The sequence below is a fragment of the Microcaecilia unicolor genome, chromosome 1, assembly GCF_901765095.1.
Source record: "Microcaecilia unicolor chromosome 1, aMicUni1.1, whole genome shotgun sequence".
Lineage (NCBI taxonomy): Eukaryota > Metazoa > Chordata > Amphibia > Gymnophiona > Siphonopidae > Microcaecilia > Microcaecilia unicolor.
The window spans coordinates 36,915,386-36,932,687 of record NC_044031.1 but is presented as its reverse complement, the minus strand read 5'-3'; the positions used below and the strand labels follow the sequence as shown (position 1 = coordinate 36,932,687).

The window sequence follows — 17,302 nt, the reverse complement described above, 5'->3', positions numbered from 1 at the left end:
CAGTATTTCCAGATGCATAGTGAGGAAATTTCTTCTTCTTTCCTGTGTCTGCCTAGAGTCATCTGGAAACATCCATAGTCTTTGACCCCAAAACTCAACTTGCTTCTTACGTAGAAAAAATTTGAGTATTCAGTCTTTATCAGATTCAAATACAAAAGAAATAAGAAGAGTAGCTCTTTCTTTAACATCTAGAGAGATCTCTAAAAAAAAAGTTATGTTTAAACTATCAGGGAAGACAGTATCAATCACTCCTTGAGGTTTGTTCCTCACTTCTCTTTTTATAGGGCAAATAAAAGATCTCTCAAGGACACTTCTTAAAGAGTTCTTTAACTGATATCATAGTGACCACTGGCAGTGGCGTTCCTAGGCTGCCTGACAGCTGGGGCGGATCGCTGATGCGCCCCCCTCGGGTGCAGCGCCCCCCTCGGGTGCAGCGCCCCCCCCCCCACCAGCGAAATTACACCCTCCCCTGGGTGCATTTTTAACTGCTGGGGGGGGGGGGGGGGGGTGCCGTGCGCCTGTTGGCCGAGTCCGCTCATTCCCTCCCTGCTGCTCCCTCTGCCCCGGAACAGGAAGTAACCTGTTCCGCGCAGAGGGAGCAGCAGGGAGGGAACAAGCGGACTCGGCCAACAGGCGCGCGGCACCCCCCCCCCCCCCCCCCCAGCGGCGTGCACCCAGGGCAGACTGAGCAAACAACAGAGGCATCCTCCCCTAACAGAATCTCTCCCTTCTCATAAGCTTCCTCCTTGAAGTCTGCTGGGGCTTTGGATGAGACCTTCTCAGGTTGCAGCAAATCCAGCAAGTCCAGAGATGTCATGCCCTCTAAATCGTCTGTGCTCTCTTTCCTGGGTCTCTTACTGACCGTAGGATCCTCTAGGGGCAGCAAATTGGGAGAAGAACCCTTCATCAGACAGAAGGTCTTATGCATCAATAATACAAACTCCAAGGAAAATGCCATATCTGCCCAGAGACCTTAGCCTCAACTGAGGAGGCAGTTGTTCCTGCTTCTTGGGCCCTAATAAGACTCAAAAATCAGGATTCCATCCACCTGGTTATGCTCTGTGTCTAGGACAGATAAAATGACAGCCATTCTTACCAAAATGGGCCTGTAATCAGAACCAGTCTCTGAGCCTGGCACTGATCCACCATCTGTGCTTTTGCCGCACTCCGCAACACTGCCACTAACCAAAAAAAGGAACCCTCACAGCTGCTCCCACATCACCACTGTGCTCCTCCTCACACTTGCGACTAGGGCTGTACCAAATATTCGTATTTGATTTAATTTGGGCCTGAATAGTGCCCCAAATATATTATTCATATTCAGCCAAATAGTGATTTAAATTTGAATATGAATAATCCAGGGTTCTACTGTATTAACTCCTACTGAAAACACTTGATCTCTGATTTCACATTCCTTCTTTCATTATTTGTTATGTTAAAGCTCAATGCCCTTTATTGTATTCAGTATTCATATTCAGCTGAACAATATTTTTCATTATTTGTATTCAGCTGAATAGTAAAATATGCTATTTGGTATAGCTATACTTGCGACATCAACCCAACATGGTTCCACAAATTATCACCATGGTCCAATTCACCTTCTTACAGTGTCTGATGCCTTCCCCCTCCAAACCAAGCAAGAGCACTGCTGAAGCTGTACTTGCTTTCCAGCTTCCTTGTTGAGAAGAACAGCACTGTTTGTCTTTATTTATTTTTCCCAATTAACTTTAGTGTGCTCCAGTGCAGATTCCTACTCAGTGCTCTTGGCTTCCTCTCAAAAGTAGGGGAGGCAGAAAAGAGGCACAGATAACCAAGATCCCCAAAGGCTCAAGAAATACTGGGCCAGGCAGTGGAAGGAGGAGGAGGGCTGAGGACATAAACCCAGAACCACTGGGTTCTGCACCCCAGGGCTATCGAACCAACACAGAACTCATGAACTTTAATATCCCTGGATGAAATTCAACAGAGCTTGGACCCAAAATCTCAAGACCTGCTGAATCTGTTCACAACTGTCTTTCTCTTCAAGTTTGACTGTACAGCGCTGCGTAAGTCTGGTAGCGCTTTAGAAATGTTGAGTAGTAGTAGTAGTAACAGTTCAGACTGCACAGAAAGACCTGTCCACCATCTGCTGGAGACTGAGAAATACTGGCAAGCTAACAACTGTACATACTCTTTTAGTCTGATGTCATCAAACTAGTGGTGCTCAGTCTTCAATTTGATGGTAGAGGAGCATCAACCCACTCTCCTGAGCTGGTTGGAAGGGGTGGATGAAGAATGAGGTAATTTTATGAACCTTTTTCATGTGTAAAAGGGATCTTATAAAATTAGGATACACCTAAAAGAACACATGGTGCAAGTAAATGCATAGTTGTATAGAAGGCATGCTTAGGAGAGGAATTTGGGCAGAGCATGGACAGAGTCACAAGTTACACAAGCATTTTACAAAATGTGTGTGTTCTTTACACATAGCATTTACGCTTGCAGTGCCCACAATCTAGGCACTATTTCTGCAAATTTTGTGCTAGTATTTTATAAGGACACATAGATGCCTATTTGTCTTTACAAAACAGGCAAAAAATAAGCACCTTCCTGTCCTATTAACGTATAAAATTGTCCTGTTATAAAATTACTTAAAGAGATTACATATAACGGGACTGGGCAACTCATACACAATACAGTGAAAAAAAAGAGGGAGAGAATAGGAGAGAGCATGTTAGTGAGGAAAGGAAAACATTTATGGTGCCGAGACATTTGTATCGTTCCATCTTACTGCTTTGTACTGGAAAAGTTGAGCCATCTCGTCTCTGGTCTCAGATTTGTGAGCGTTGCCTTGCCAGTGATCAGGCATGTAGTGAATATGAGCCAGTACACACTGCAGGAGCTGCTCAGGACACCACGCCATGTGTTCATCTGGGATGAAGGACCTGTTGGGACAAAGAGCAAGAGTTTAGCATCAGTGCTACTGAAGGCTCCACGAGTTGTAGGGTGGCAGCTGGAGCCCAGAGATGAGAACCCTAAACAAGAGGCTAGAATCCCACTTCTACTTCTCTACTCAGGTGTAGGGCTGCCATCTCACTCTGGTCAACCCCAAAACACTAATCTATTTCTGTTTTTGTCCCTTTTAATGCACTAAGATGTAGTCCTACTTTCTGTAGGTGAATCAGAACTACAACTCTACATATGCAATAGGGGGACACCTAGTCTTAATCTGACATGGATGAGATGGCAACCCTAACTCCTGTGTGACCTTACAACTGTGGTATGCAATTTGTGAGATGTACCCTTTATATCTTCCCATTCCTTAAACTTTTAAGGGGCAAGGTTCCTCTTTAAAAATGCAGCTCCTCTTCTGGCACATACACCTGCATCCGCTTTGAAGCAGGTGAAAATATATGCAGCAAAACTGGGTGCAGGGTTTTCAAAATAGAAGCGCAGTGCGTACCTTTCCTCTCCTAACCTCACTCTATCCATTTGCAGGTGGGTAAAAGTATGCACGCGGTTTCACTTGCTGAGAGAGAGGAACAACTTGCACAAAGGGATTTTCCACAGTAAATCCCCATTTATCTGCAGAAATCCTTTTGAAAACTGCCCTCCACAGAGAAGTTACTGTAGAGATTACAAAGAAGACGGTGAAAAGACAAGATCTGAAAACTCTCTATGTGCAGTTAGGACAATCCTACCTAACCTTCTGTGACATACTTAAAAATAAAGTCCCACTGCTATATTAGAGGTTAGTCCATGGCTCTCAGCCAATCTTGAGCCTTCTGCAACACACCCATCCAGAAGGCCTCTCTGCCAGTGGGAGAGTCCCACCCACTTTACACTTGCTGTAAATCTCTTCCACAGAGAGTTAAGTGTGCTGGGTGCTCTGGCATTTGTCAATAATCAGATACTGGTTAAGATGCACCAGCACATTGGGCCAACAGCTCCATTCTGGTAAGATACTTTTTTTTAAACGAAGAACTACTGAATGGGGAAAGTCCCTATCATAACAAATATTAAAATAAACCTTGTTTGTAAGTTGTTGGAGACCCTGACCAGAAAAACTGGACACCTCTGACTGGAACTTGCCATCCTGGCAAAGGATTTGGGTAAGTATGGCGAAAGTACTATCTGGTTGATATTCAGCATGAGTTAACTGGCCAGAAATGGCCGCCAACTGGTTAACTCGTTCCTCGGAGGATAACCAGTCATTTTCAGTGGAATTTAACCGGTTTTCGCCACTGAAAATGCCCGGTTAGTGCCAAAAATAAAGCCAGTGATGTTGGGAGCATTCTGGTGGTGTGACCTGTTAAGTTCCGATATTTGGAATATAACTGGCCAGGCTTAGCAGAGAAATAAGATCGCATAAAAATTAGGCCTATCTGTCCATTTCCTCATGGAGTTTTTTCCTTGACTATCCCCCTCTAGTTTGTGGACTATGTTTTAGTAAACTATTTCTTTGGGCACTTAGGCTAATGATGTTAATTAGCATGTATATTATATTTCTTGAATTTCTTCTTTCAAAGTTGTCTTTGAATTATATATTATAAAGGCAAATAAAAAAATTAAAAAATCAGTTTTTAAAAAGCAGGCCTATCTTTGCCCATTAAGCCATGACTGGTTAAGTCTGAATATCGACTTAATCGATCATGCGCTAGCTGGCACTGAAAACCATGAGGAAACGGCCTGGCATTGAATATTTGGATTGAACACTGGCAAAGAGTTGCCCACCGCTGGCTGAATATCGGGCAGTATGTTCCCCACCTGTGGTTATTCCAATTCTCTGTCTCTAGAGTCAGCTGGCTAGGATTTTCCCATGTAATTCTGAGATACATGTGGCTGGGTTGAAGGAGAACTGAACATGAATGCTGTTCTCTGACTTGGCCTCAGAGCTTCTCATCACATTGGGGGTCCCAGCTGGCTCTGGTACTAAATGAGCCTGTATTTCAGTGCTGGTTTTACAGCAAGAGTGGTACTGTACTCTTATTTCGTTCATCATGACCAGTCCAAATGTGTGGATTCATGCCACCCTGCCAGCAGATGGAGAAAAAAATGGCCAACGTCATCATCCCTGGTAAAAGAAGTGCATCCTAGGTACAAATAGAGACGCTGGACAAGGACCTGACAAGATAGTCACAAGCTTGGTATGAAAGGGGAGGTACTATTGTTGGGAGATTTCAATTTGCCTGATGTGGATTGGAACATCCCGTCGGATGAATCGGAAAGAAGTAGAGAAATCGTGGATGCCTGTCAAGGTGCCTTGCTCAGACAACTGGTAATGGAACCCACAAGGGAAGGGTCGACGTCGGATCTAGTGCTCACAAATGGAGGAAGTGTTTCCAATGTCCATGTGGTGTCCACCTAGGTAATAGTGATCATCACACGATATGGTTTGATGTAAGAGCAAAAGCAGAATGTGAACACACAAAACTCAAAGTACTGGATTTCAAACGCACTGATTTTGGTAAAATGGGGGAAACACTTGAAGAAGGAGCTGATGGCAGGGGTAGGAATTGGAGAAGTGGAAGCACAGTGGTCCAAGCTGAAAACTGCTGTAAATATGGCAACCGATCTTTATGCAAGGAAAGTAAACAAGAGAAACAGGAAGCCTATATGTTCTCCAAACAAGTGGCTGAAAAAATAAGGGCAAAAGAGGCTTCATTCAAGAAATACAGAAGAACACAACAAGAAGATCATGAAAAAGATTACCAGATTAAGCTCAAAGAAGAGAAGAGGGAAATACATTTGGCAAAAGTGTGGGCGGAAGAAAAACTGGCTACAGATGTAAAGAGAGGTGATAAGACCCTTTTTTACATATATTGGGGAAAGAAAAAAAATAAGAATGGAATTGCAAGACTGAAAGATACTGAGAATAACTATGTGGAGAGTGATGAGGATAAAGCGAACGTGCTAGACAAATACTTCTCTTCTGTGTCACTGAAGAAAATCCTGGAGAAGGACCGTGGTGGAGGACATATCTGGGAATGGAATGGATATTGCACTGTTCACGGAAGAAAACGATTATAAACACTTCAAAAATCTGAAAGTATCATAGTAACATAGTAAATGACGGCAGAAAAAGACCTGCATGGTCCATCCAGTCTGCCCAACAAGATAAACTCATATGTGCTACTTTTTGTGTATACCCTACTTTGATTTGTACCTGTCCTCTTCAGGGCACAGACCGTATAAGTCTGCCCAGCACTATTCCTGCCTCCGGCTCTGCCACCCAATCTTGGCTAAGCTCCTTAGGATCCATTCCTTCGGCACAGGATTCCTTTATGTTTATCCCACGCGTGTTTGAATTCTGTTACCATTTTCATTTCCACCACCTCCCGCGGGAGGGCATTCCAAGCATCCACTACTCTCTCCGTGAAAAAATACTGCCTGACATTTTTCATGAGTCTGCCCCCCTTCAATCTCATTTCATGTCCTCTCGTTCTACCGCCTTCGCACCTCCTGAAAAGGTTCGTTTGCGGATTAATACTTTTCAAATATTTGAACATCTGTATCATATCACCCCTGTTTCTCCTTTCTTTCAGAGTATACATGTTCAGGTCATCAAGTCTCTCCTCATACGTCTTGTAACGCAAATCCCTTACCATTCTCGTAGCTTTTCTTTGCACCGCTTCAATTCTTTTTACATCCTTCGCAAGGTACGGGTACGGCCTCCAAAACTGAACACAATACTCTAGGTGGGGCCTCACCAACGACTTATACAGGGGCATCAACACCTCCTTTCTTCTGCTGGTCACACCTCTCTCTATACAACCTAACAACCTTCTAGCAACGGCCACCGCCTTGTCACACTGTTTCGTGTTTCATGGACAAAGCTATGGGGCCAGATGGGATACATCCCAGGATACTGAGGGAGCTCAGAGAAGTCCTGAGAGGACCTCTTAAGGATTTATTTAATAGATCTTTAGAGATGAGAGAGGTACCAAGGGATTGGATATGAGCTGATGTGGTCCCTCTTCACAAAAGTGGAGACAGGGAAGAAGTGGGAAACCACAGGCCAGTAAGCCTCACTTCTGTGGTAGGAAAACTAATGGAATCGCTGCTAAAGGAAAGGACATTTAACTCTCTAGAAAACAACAGGTTACAAGATCCGAGGCAACATGGCTACCAAAGGAAAATCCCGTCAAAGAAAATCTGATTGACTTCTTTGACTGGATGAAAAAAGAACTGAATGAAGGATGTGGGACAGATGTAATCTACTTGGATTTCAGCAAAGTCTTTGATACAGTCCCTCACAGAAGATTTGTGAATAAGCTGAGAGGGCTTAACTTAAAATCCAAAGCAGTGAACTGGATTGGAAACTGGTTGACTGACAGGTGGCAGAGGGTGGTGGTAAACTGAATCGGCTCTGATGTGAGTAATGGAGTGCCTCAGGGGTCTGTTTAATATATATATGCGAGACACTGCTGAAAGGTTAGGAGGGATATTTTGCCATTTTGCGGAAGACATGAAGACAGCTGGTCAAGGAAAGTCCAGGTGGATTTCCCCAGCAGAAATCTTCTGGATCCCAAGAAGCATTTCAGAAGGTAGTATGACATTCCAAAACAAACAGTTTCTTCAGCTAAAGGAAAGAGCCAGATTCTAGCAGAAATAATTTCCTAATACAACCCTGGCCATGGAGTGAATCACTTTACAGGTTCCCTTCAAGGCCTTTCACTGGCTGGGTCCTCAGAAGGATAAAGGATCACCTAGATCAGTATAGAACATTCTGGTTGCTCTGGACTGGACTAGGAGGCTGTGGTATATGGATCTGATACAGCTGAAAAAAATGGAGTTTCAATTTATCTTCTCTGAATTAGCAGCTTGTTGTGGCAAGGACAGATTCCCATTTTGGCTTAAGACTTGGTCATTGAAAAGGTCAGGCTGCGCAAAAAAAGGCTGTTTCTAGAGAGCGGTTTCTACACTACTTAAGGTCCAATGGTCTTAACATCATTGGCGTATTTTTGAGACTGGCAACAGTTTGGAATCTAGTGTTGGAACTGGAGAGAATCCCTGTGGCAGACAGTCATTGCACTCATTCTATCCTTCTTCCATGCACGTCTGGACAAAGGTCTGGCCCTGAATTATTATTTTTTTTTAATTTAAGAGGTGGCCCTTGCATATTACAAGAGCTGGATCCAAGATTACCTCTTGGCTTCTCACCTGGATGTTTCCAGTTTTCTGAATGGGAGTTAAGCAAACTTGATACCCCTCCCCTTTTTCAGTGATGCTAGGACCCTAATCCCTGAGAACACTGCAAGTACTTCAAAACTCTGCTGTTCAGTTAACTAGAGGCATAAGTAGGGTTGACCATGTGACTTCTAAAGCTTCATTGATTGCCCATTTTTTGGCACATTACGTTTAAAATTTTGATGTTAGTCTTTAGACCCTGCATAATGATGCTCCACTAACCATTGCTCAAAGCCTGAAAGTTTATCAACCTTCAAGGGATTTGAGAACACAAGGCCTCTGCCTTTTGGATGTTCCTTCTGTTCATCAAGTTCGTCTTGACGAAGATTGTGCCCTTATATTTTTGTTGTGTGACCAGTAATATGGAACACACTTGTAGAAATGCTTCAAATTATCTCACTACTAATGTTTACAAAATCTTTTTGTTTCATGAGGCATTTTGCTGATCAATTAAATTAATTTTATGCTGAATCTTGATTTTTCCTTTTATTCTGTGGTTGTTGTATGTTTTATGTTTTTGTTTTATTGTATTGCAAGTTGTAACCCACTTAGATGTATTATATAGGTGAGATATAAATTTGATAAATAATAATGGGACCCTGATTTGGTTCACACATTGCCATGGTGGGCCCTCCTTTTGAGTGACTGATGCATGCTACTTTAAAGGACCTTTAAATGATATTTCTGGTGGCTATTTGTTATGCTCAAAGTTGCAGGCTCTCTCTCATAAAGATCCCTTCTGTTCCTTTTCTCATGAATCTGCCATCTTTCACCTTCTTTCTTGTCCAAAACGGTTTCCCCTTTTGTCATTTTTGAAGGATGAGTGTTGGGGGTATAATAAGAATCCAAGGCTTCCTTGAGTTCCCCTGTCGCAAAGGCACAACCTTCCTAGGAATGCACATCCAGCTTGTAGCTCTTGACAAATGGAGAAATGACCAAATACTTGCCTGGCATATGTCCTCCAAAGTGATGGCCCTGCCTTCCATCCAGGAAGAAACCTGAGCTCTTGCCGAGTGTATTTGCAAACCTTCTGGAATCTAGAGGCCCTTCAATTAAGTCGCAACAATCATCTCCCTTATCCACCTGCAAAGGGCAATGAAGATTTGGACACTGCCTCACTTTCACAGGGCTTGCTGAAGAATACCAAAAGCATATCTGCCTTGTGAAAAGCATCAGATACCTTTAAACAGCACAGAAGAACCCTCCAAATATCCAACAAATTCCAGTTTAGAGAAGGCCTGGATACATCCTACACATCTGGGCCTATCTAGTAGAATAATAAGGAAGGAAAATTTGTTCTTCCTTGCTAATTTCCTTTCCATGAATCCTGCTAAACCAGTCCAGAACCCTTCCTGGAAGGCTGTGGCTGCTGAGGGAATACCCCTGAGTTTCAGATTCTACAGTTACAATGTTGGGACATAAGTGAGTTAGAGTTTGCCTAGTTCACAATTTATTGTTTTTTTTTCTATTTTGGGAATTTTTGTTTGCATTTTTATTTATGGCAAGTATTTAGGCAGCACCTCTCCTTATACCTGAGAAAAGTTGTGTCTCCCTCTGCTGCAAAGTGTCAGAAACCCATGCATTCGGATGCCCTAGCACAGGCTTGTCCAACCCATGGCTCATAGGCCAAAATCCATCCCACCAACTGAAAATTCAGATTCCTCCAGCAGGATCCCTGAAGTGATTCCTCTAACTGTGAACTTGAGTCATGCAAGACTTGATACCACGAGACCATCCCGAACTTCCAGCACAGTGCAGCTCAAGCTTGAGGTTAGAGGAGTAAGTAAAGTTCCTCAGTCTCGGAGACGAAGATGTCATTAGAGATCTTAGTGAAGTCCCTCTCTGTGGAATGTAAAGGCAAAATGCAGACTGTAGGGAGTTTAGGCTATTTTGTGACAAAAGAAAGCCAAGGTAGCAGAGGTAAATGGCTCATTCAAGAACTCTGAACACAGAGGGGAGAAGACAAATGGGGTAGTAGTAGTCTGGGTATTAAGGGTCCAATGACAAGATTTGAGAAGTTATGCTTAAAGGCAGCAGGAGGAAGGTAACAACAGAAAATGACAAGACTAACAATGTTACAGATAGAAGGAATGACATTATGGATAGCATTGAGAAAATGGGAAGGCATAAGTATGTGAGGAAGGAGATAAGTACTTTGGAAAATGAAGACAGGTGAGGCCAACCAAAATAAAAATGAACCAGTTGTGCTGACTGTGGCAGGGGAGGTTGATGTAATTGGAAACTGTTAAAGTATTCACAATATGTATTGTGCTTTTACTTATTTGTAAAAAAAAGATTTATAAAGTTAGCAGTTTCACTATTTTTTTAAACTTGGTAAGGAGCAGAACTGGCATATGTGCTGCAGCAGCTACCAATGGCTGAGAATATGTGAGAGAACGTTTTTAAATATTTGAAGGAAAGTATCACTGGAGCAATGTGTGGCATTTGGTGCCTGATCAAGGCTCCAATAAATGCAGCTCTTTCTGCAGTTTCCGAGTAGTTTCAAAATCAGGGGATATTTTAAGATTGGTGTTTTTTCACATACAGTGGTGCAAGCTGAATCAGCAGAATGGCTGCACTATATGGAGAGGACTTAGAATGGGGGGGGGCTCCTCCCCCATTCTCTATTTCTGTGGATAACACTCTCATCCTTCCTGTCTCATCAGCTCGTAACCTTGGGGTCATCTTCGACTCCTCCCTCTCCTTCTCTGCACATATTCAACAGACTGCTAAAACCTGTCATTTCGTTCTCTATAATATCAGCAAAATTCACCCTTTCCTTTCTGAGCACACTACCACAACCCTCATCCACGCTCTTATCACCTCTCACTTAGACTATTGCAACTTGCTTCTTACAAGTCTCCCATTTAGCCATCTCTCTCCAATCTGCTCAAAATTCTGCTGCACGACTAATATTCCGCCAGGGTTGTTATGCTCATATTAGCCTTCTTCTCAAGTCACTTCACTGGCTTCCTATCCGTTTCCGCATACAGTTCAAACTCCTCTTATTGACCTATAAGTGCATTCACTGTGCAGCTCCTCAGTACCTCTCCACTCTCATCTCTCCCTACATTCCTCCCCAGGAACTCCGTTCACTGGGTAAATCTCTCTTATCTGCACCCTTCTCCTCCACTGCTAACTCCAGACTCCGTTCCTTTTATTTTGCTGCACCATATGCCTGGAATAGACTTCCTGAGCCGGTACGTCAAGCTCCATCTCTGACCGTCTTCAAATCTAAGCGAAAAGCCTACCTTTTTGATGCTGATTTTAACTCCTAACCTTTGTTCACTTGTTCAGAACCCTTATTTCGGCCACGCACGGGATCGCAGGCCCGAAACAGACGGGAACTGCCAGAGGACCGCCCAGGCGCAGCGTTCCAATACGGGAGAACTCGAGATAAGTTCCCGGGGAGTTTTGTTGCTGTCGAGCTACTTGCGCCCTGCTGCTGCGTCCATATTCTTATTTATCTAATCTTTGACCTAATTATCACTGCTCTGCTCTCTAATTATAGGACACTGCTTTATTTATGGGGCACTACTTCAGTGACCCAGGGCACACTTGCAATGCAATGTATTTGTCCTTGTCTATATGCCGTCTAACATCCTTGCTCTGCCTGATCTAATTATCACTATATGCCCATTACACGCTCATGCTGTACTAATTAGTGCTGCAGCAAAACAAGAACTAGCTCGATCTGCCTGAGGACATTGATCACAATGCAAAAGACTCTAAATGTCTGTTTAATCGCTAGATCTGCTTGCTACTCTGCCTGAGTGTAAAGTAAAGCTCATATTGTTAGTTATTGTTATATTTTTAAATGTCTCATTTGCACTGCTTTTAGCGTCCACTTATAATTGTTTCTAAATGTATTGCTTCTAATGCCTGATCATAACTGTCTCTAAGTGAGTTGCATTATAAATATGAACACTAACAAGCTACTGATAATAATCTACCTCATTCCCATAATCTACCACGCATGGACCACCCCCAGCATCAACAACAACCCAACCACAACTCACCAACTCTATGTACAACCTAATAACTCACCAGACCAAAAACACAATAACCAACCTAAAGGAAAACCCTCCACATACGAACACCACCAACAGAAAGAGAAAAAAACAAACAAACAACGACGATGATGACAAATTCAACCGCCGAGAAAACACACAATTATTAAAGATAAACACATCTAACCTCCCTACAGAACCATACCGCTCAATCCGAATAGGATACATCAACGCGAGATCAGCAGTAAGCAACTCAGTAGACATACTAGACTGGATCACCACAGATAATCTAGACTTTTTATTCATCACGGAAACATGGTTCTACAGCCCTACATCATAGAGAAATGCCCACCAGAATACAAAATCACCCACTGGACAAGAAATGGAAAAAGAGGTGGCGGAATAGCCATAATTTACAAATCTGAGTTCACCATCACAACCACTGGCGAATCCACCTCACCACAACTTGAAATCGTCTCGACAAAAATCACTCATCCGAACCTACAAGGACACCTCAGCGCAATCCTATTCTACAGACCACCAGGAAAATGGAAAGACTCCCAAACGCAACTCATGGACTTCATCTCGAATACATGTGTCTCTGCCTCAAACATCCTCATAATAGGAGATATCAACCTACACCTCAAAGACGATACCTCAACAGGCACACAAGAATGCAAAGAATTCTTAAAACTCTGGGATTTACACGCACCTAATACTCAACCAACCCACGTTAAGGGACACACACTAGACATCATTACACACAAATTCGACTCAGACTCAACTCTCCAACTTACAGACACAAGATGGACACCCGCACTATGGACAGACCACCATAAAGCATATGTCTCCCTCCACTGGCGAATAATGCACAAAAACGCAATCAACAAACATGAACAAACAACATACACCACGAGAGGAAAAATAGACCCCACAACATTCTGGCAACAGGTCTACCAAAATGAATGGTCAACAAATACAGACACCATCCAATTCCTCCAAGAGTGGGATGACATATGCAAAACAACATTGGACACAATTGCCCCAATCCAAACCAGAACATCATGCAGGAAAAAATCAAATCCATGGTTCACCGAAGAGCTGAAAAAACTCAAAACACAAGTCAGAAAGCTAGAACGTGCATGGAACAAAAAGAAAGATGAACACACACTAAATGCCTGGAAATCACTTCGGAGGAAATACAAATATACCATAAAACAGACTAAAAGACTACACTACAAAACAATAATTGGACCAAACTACAAAGACACACACAAACTCTTCTACCTTGTAAATAAATTGCTAGACACCACACCAGTTACAAACAACAGCAAAGATACACCAGGGGTCGACAACCTTGCGAAATACTTCAAGGAAAAAATTATACAATTACAATTTAAAATACCCACTAGCCCTACTGAATACGCCACACTCCTAAACTGTCTAGACCCAGAAGACGGAATATACCCAGCAGACAGGATCTGGACCTAATTCGAACTACTGTCAGAGGACATCATCTCTAAAACGCTCAAAAGATTCGCCAAATCCCATTGCAAACTAGATATCTGCCCAAATAATCTCATGAAATCAGCTCCTCAACAATTCATAATAGACCTAACGAACCACGTGAATTTCATGCTACAAAATGGACTTTTCCCAAAGGAAAAAGGAAAAATTTTACTCACCCCAATACCCAAAGACACAAAGAAAAACGCAAGCGAAATAACTAACTACAGACCAGTAGCATCTATTCCACTAATAACCAAAATAACCGAAGGGATGGTAACCAAACAACTCACAAATTATCTTAACAAGTTCGCAATACTGCATGATGCCCAATCAGGATTCCGGTCAAATCACAGCACAGAAACAGTACTAATTACCCTAATGACCAAATTCAAACAAATGATTGCTACAGGCACCAACATACTCCTCCTACAATTTGACATGTCAAGTGCCTTTGATATGGTTGACCACGGAATTCTATTACACATACTTGAATATTTCAGCATCGGAGGTAATGTCCTAAACTGGTTCAAGGGATTCTTAACCTTGTACTTATATCAAGTCACATCAAATTCAACTACGTCTGCTGCATGGACACCTGAATGTGGAGTACCGCAGGGATCCCCCCTCTCGCCAACTATTTTCAACCTAATGATGATCCCCTTGGCAAAACTTCTATCAAATCATAACCTTCACCCTTACATATACGCAGATGATGTAACGATATATATTCCCTTCAAACAAGACATTAACGAAATCTCCAACGAAATCAACCAAAGTCTACACATCATCAACACCTGGGCAAATGCATTCCGATTGAAACTGAACGCAGAAAAAACTCAATGCCTCATACTTACCTCCCAATACAACACGAATAAATTTACCGCTATTAACACACCTAAACTACAACTGCCAATCTCCGAAACTTTAAAAATCCTTGGAGTCACTATTGACCGCCACCTAACACTTGAGACTCACACAAACAACACAATCAAGGTAAAATTATGTATCATACCTGATAATTTTCTTTCCATTAATCATAGCTGATCAATCCATAGACTGGTGGGTTGTGTCCATCTACCAGCAGGTGGAGATAGAGAGCAATCCTTTTGCCTCCCTATATGTGGTCATGTGCTGCCGGAAACTCCTCAGTATGTCGATATCAAAGCTCCATCCGCAGGACTCAGCACTTAGAGAATTACACCCACAAAGGGACACTCTGCCCAGCTCACCACCGCCGAAACGGGGGAGGGGAACAACCCAGCTCATCCCCGCGGAGCGGGGGAGGGACACAACACCCGCCGATGCGGGGGGATCTGGCTTATCCTGCAACCGCGGGAGGAGCTGACTGACCCTAACACTGCCGAAGCGGGAGGGGTACAAAGCTGCCCTACAGCCGCACGAAGCGGGAGGGAGCGCCGGCAGAATTTAGGTCTCAATCCAGCCCCGTAAAACGGAGGGGAGAGGAATGCAGCAGCTCAATGTAACACAAAATCGTCTCAACTCCTGAAGAATCCAATTGAAAAAAACTTGAACACGAAGTCCTCCTGAACAGGAACTGAAGACTAAACTTAAACCTGAAATGCAACCAGAATATAAACAGTACAGATATCTGGGAGGGGCTATGGATTGATCATACATAAGTACATAAGTAGTGCCATACTGGGAAAGACCAAAGGTCCATCTAGCCCAGCATCCTGTCACCGACAGTGGCCAATCCAGGTCAAGGGCACCTGGCACGCTCCCTAAACGTAAAAACATTCCAGACAAGATTATACCTAAAAATGAGGAATTTTTCCAGTCCATTTAATAGCGGTCTATGGACTTGTCCTTTAGGAATCTATCTAACCCCTTTTTAAACTCCGTCAAGCTAACCGCCCGTACCACGTTCTCCGGCAATGAATTCCAGAGTCTAATTACACGTTGGGTGAAGAAAAATTTTCTCCGATTCGTTTTAAATTTACCACACTGTAGCTTCAACTCATGCCCTCTAGTCCTAGTATTTTTGGATAGCGTGAACAGTCGCTTCACATCCACCCGATCCATTCCACTCATTATTTTATACACTTCTATCATATCTCCCCTCAGCCGTCTCTTCTCCAAGCTGATCAGCTATGATTAATGGAAAGAAAATTATCAGGTATGATACATAATTTTACCTTCCATATCATCATGCTGATCAATCCATAGACTGGTGGGATGTACCGAAGCAGTACTCACCCAGGGCGGGACACAGAAATCCCTGACCGCAACACTGAAGCTCCAAACCGGGCCTCCGCCCGAGCAGCCACAGTCAAGCAGTAATGTCTGGAGAAGGTATGAGCCGATGCCCAAGTTGCAGCCCTATAAATCTCTTCCAAGGAGACGGACTCGGCCTCTGCCATCGAGGCCGCTTGTGCTCTAGAGGAGTGAGCCTTCAGCTGGATAGGCGGCACCTTCCCTGCGGCCACATAAGCCGCTGCAATGGGTTCCTTGACCCATCGTGCCACTGTAGGCTTGGCAGCCTGCAGACCCTTACGAGGACCTGCGAACAGCACAAACAGATGATCCGACTTCCGGAATCATTGGTCACTTCCAAGTATCTGATGATGACTTGTCTCACATCTAAATATTTGAGAGCAGAGTACTCCTCTGGGTAGTCCTCCCTACGAAAGGAGGGTAGACAGAGCTGCTGATTCACATGGAAGCGAGGACCAATCTTGGGCAGGAAGGAAGGCACTGTGCGAATAGACACTCCTGCCTCAGTGAACCGCAGAAAGGGCTCTCGACATGATAGCGCCTGGAGCTCGGAAACTCTTCTGGCTGAATTGATAGCCACCAAAAGACTGCTTTCAACGTCAATCCTTTCAGAGATGCCCTCGACAAGGGTTCACAAGGCGGCTTCTGCAAGGCTCTTAGCACCAGATTGAGATTCCACGCAGGTACCACTGCGTGCAGAGGGGGGCGCAGGAGAATAACTTTTGAGAAAGCGCACCACATCTGGCTGAAATGCCAGGGAAACACCCTTCAAGTAACCCCTGAAGCAAGCAAGAGCCGCTACTTGGACCTTAAGGGAACTGAGTGACAGGCCTTTTTCCAGACCTTCTTGCAGGAACACCAACACTGATGAAATTGGAGCAGTGAAGGGAGAAAGTGAGCCTGCCTCACACCACGATGCAAAGGTACGCCAAACCCTGGCATAATCAGTAGAAGTAGAGCGCTTCCTCGCTCTCAGCATAGTGGCGATGACCTTGTCTGAGAAGCTCTGCTTGCTCCGACGCTGCCGCTCAATAGCCAGGCCGTAAGACCAACGGGGGAGGGATCCTGCATCACCACGGGACCCTGATGCAACAGGCCCCGCTGGCATCTGCAGAGGTCCGTCCACTGAGAGCCTGATCAAGTCCGCATACCAGGGACGTCTGGGCCAATCCGGACTCACCAGGATTATCCGGCCCGGATGCTTTGCCACCCGGCCTAGCACCCTGCCTAACATGGGCCAAGGCGGGAACACAAAGAGGAGCTCCTGTGTCGGCCACTGTGGGAGAAGAGCATCTACTCCCAGAGATCGAGGGTCCCGTCCTCTGCTGAAAAAGCGCGGCACTTGACAATTGGCTGAAGACGCCATCAGATCTAGGCTC

General features: G+C 44.0%; 1 protein-coding gene across 1 annotated transcript in view; it reads right to left on the bottom strand.

Moving 5' to 3' along the window:
* ATG9B (autophagy related 9B) overlaps positions 1-17,302 on the bottom strand; it is a 250,985-nt gene that overhangs the window by 117,869 nt on the left and 115,814 nt on the right. Inside the window, exon 9 of the mRNA XM_030195602.1 lies at positions 2,771-2,924. Coding sequence (XP_030051462.1) covers positions 2,771-2,924 — 154 coding nt within the window. The remainder of the gene's footprint in view (positions 1-2,770; positions 2,925-17,302) is intronic.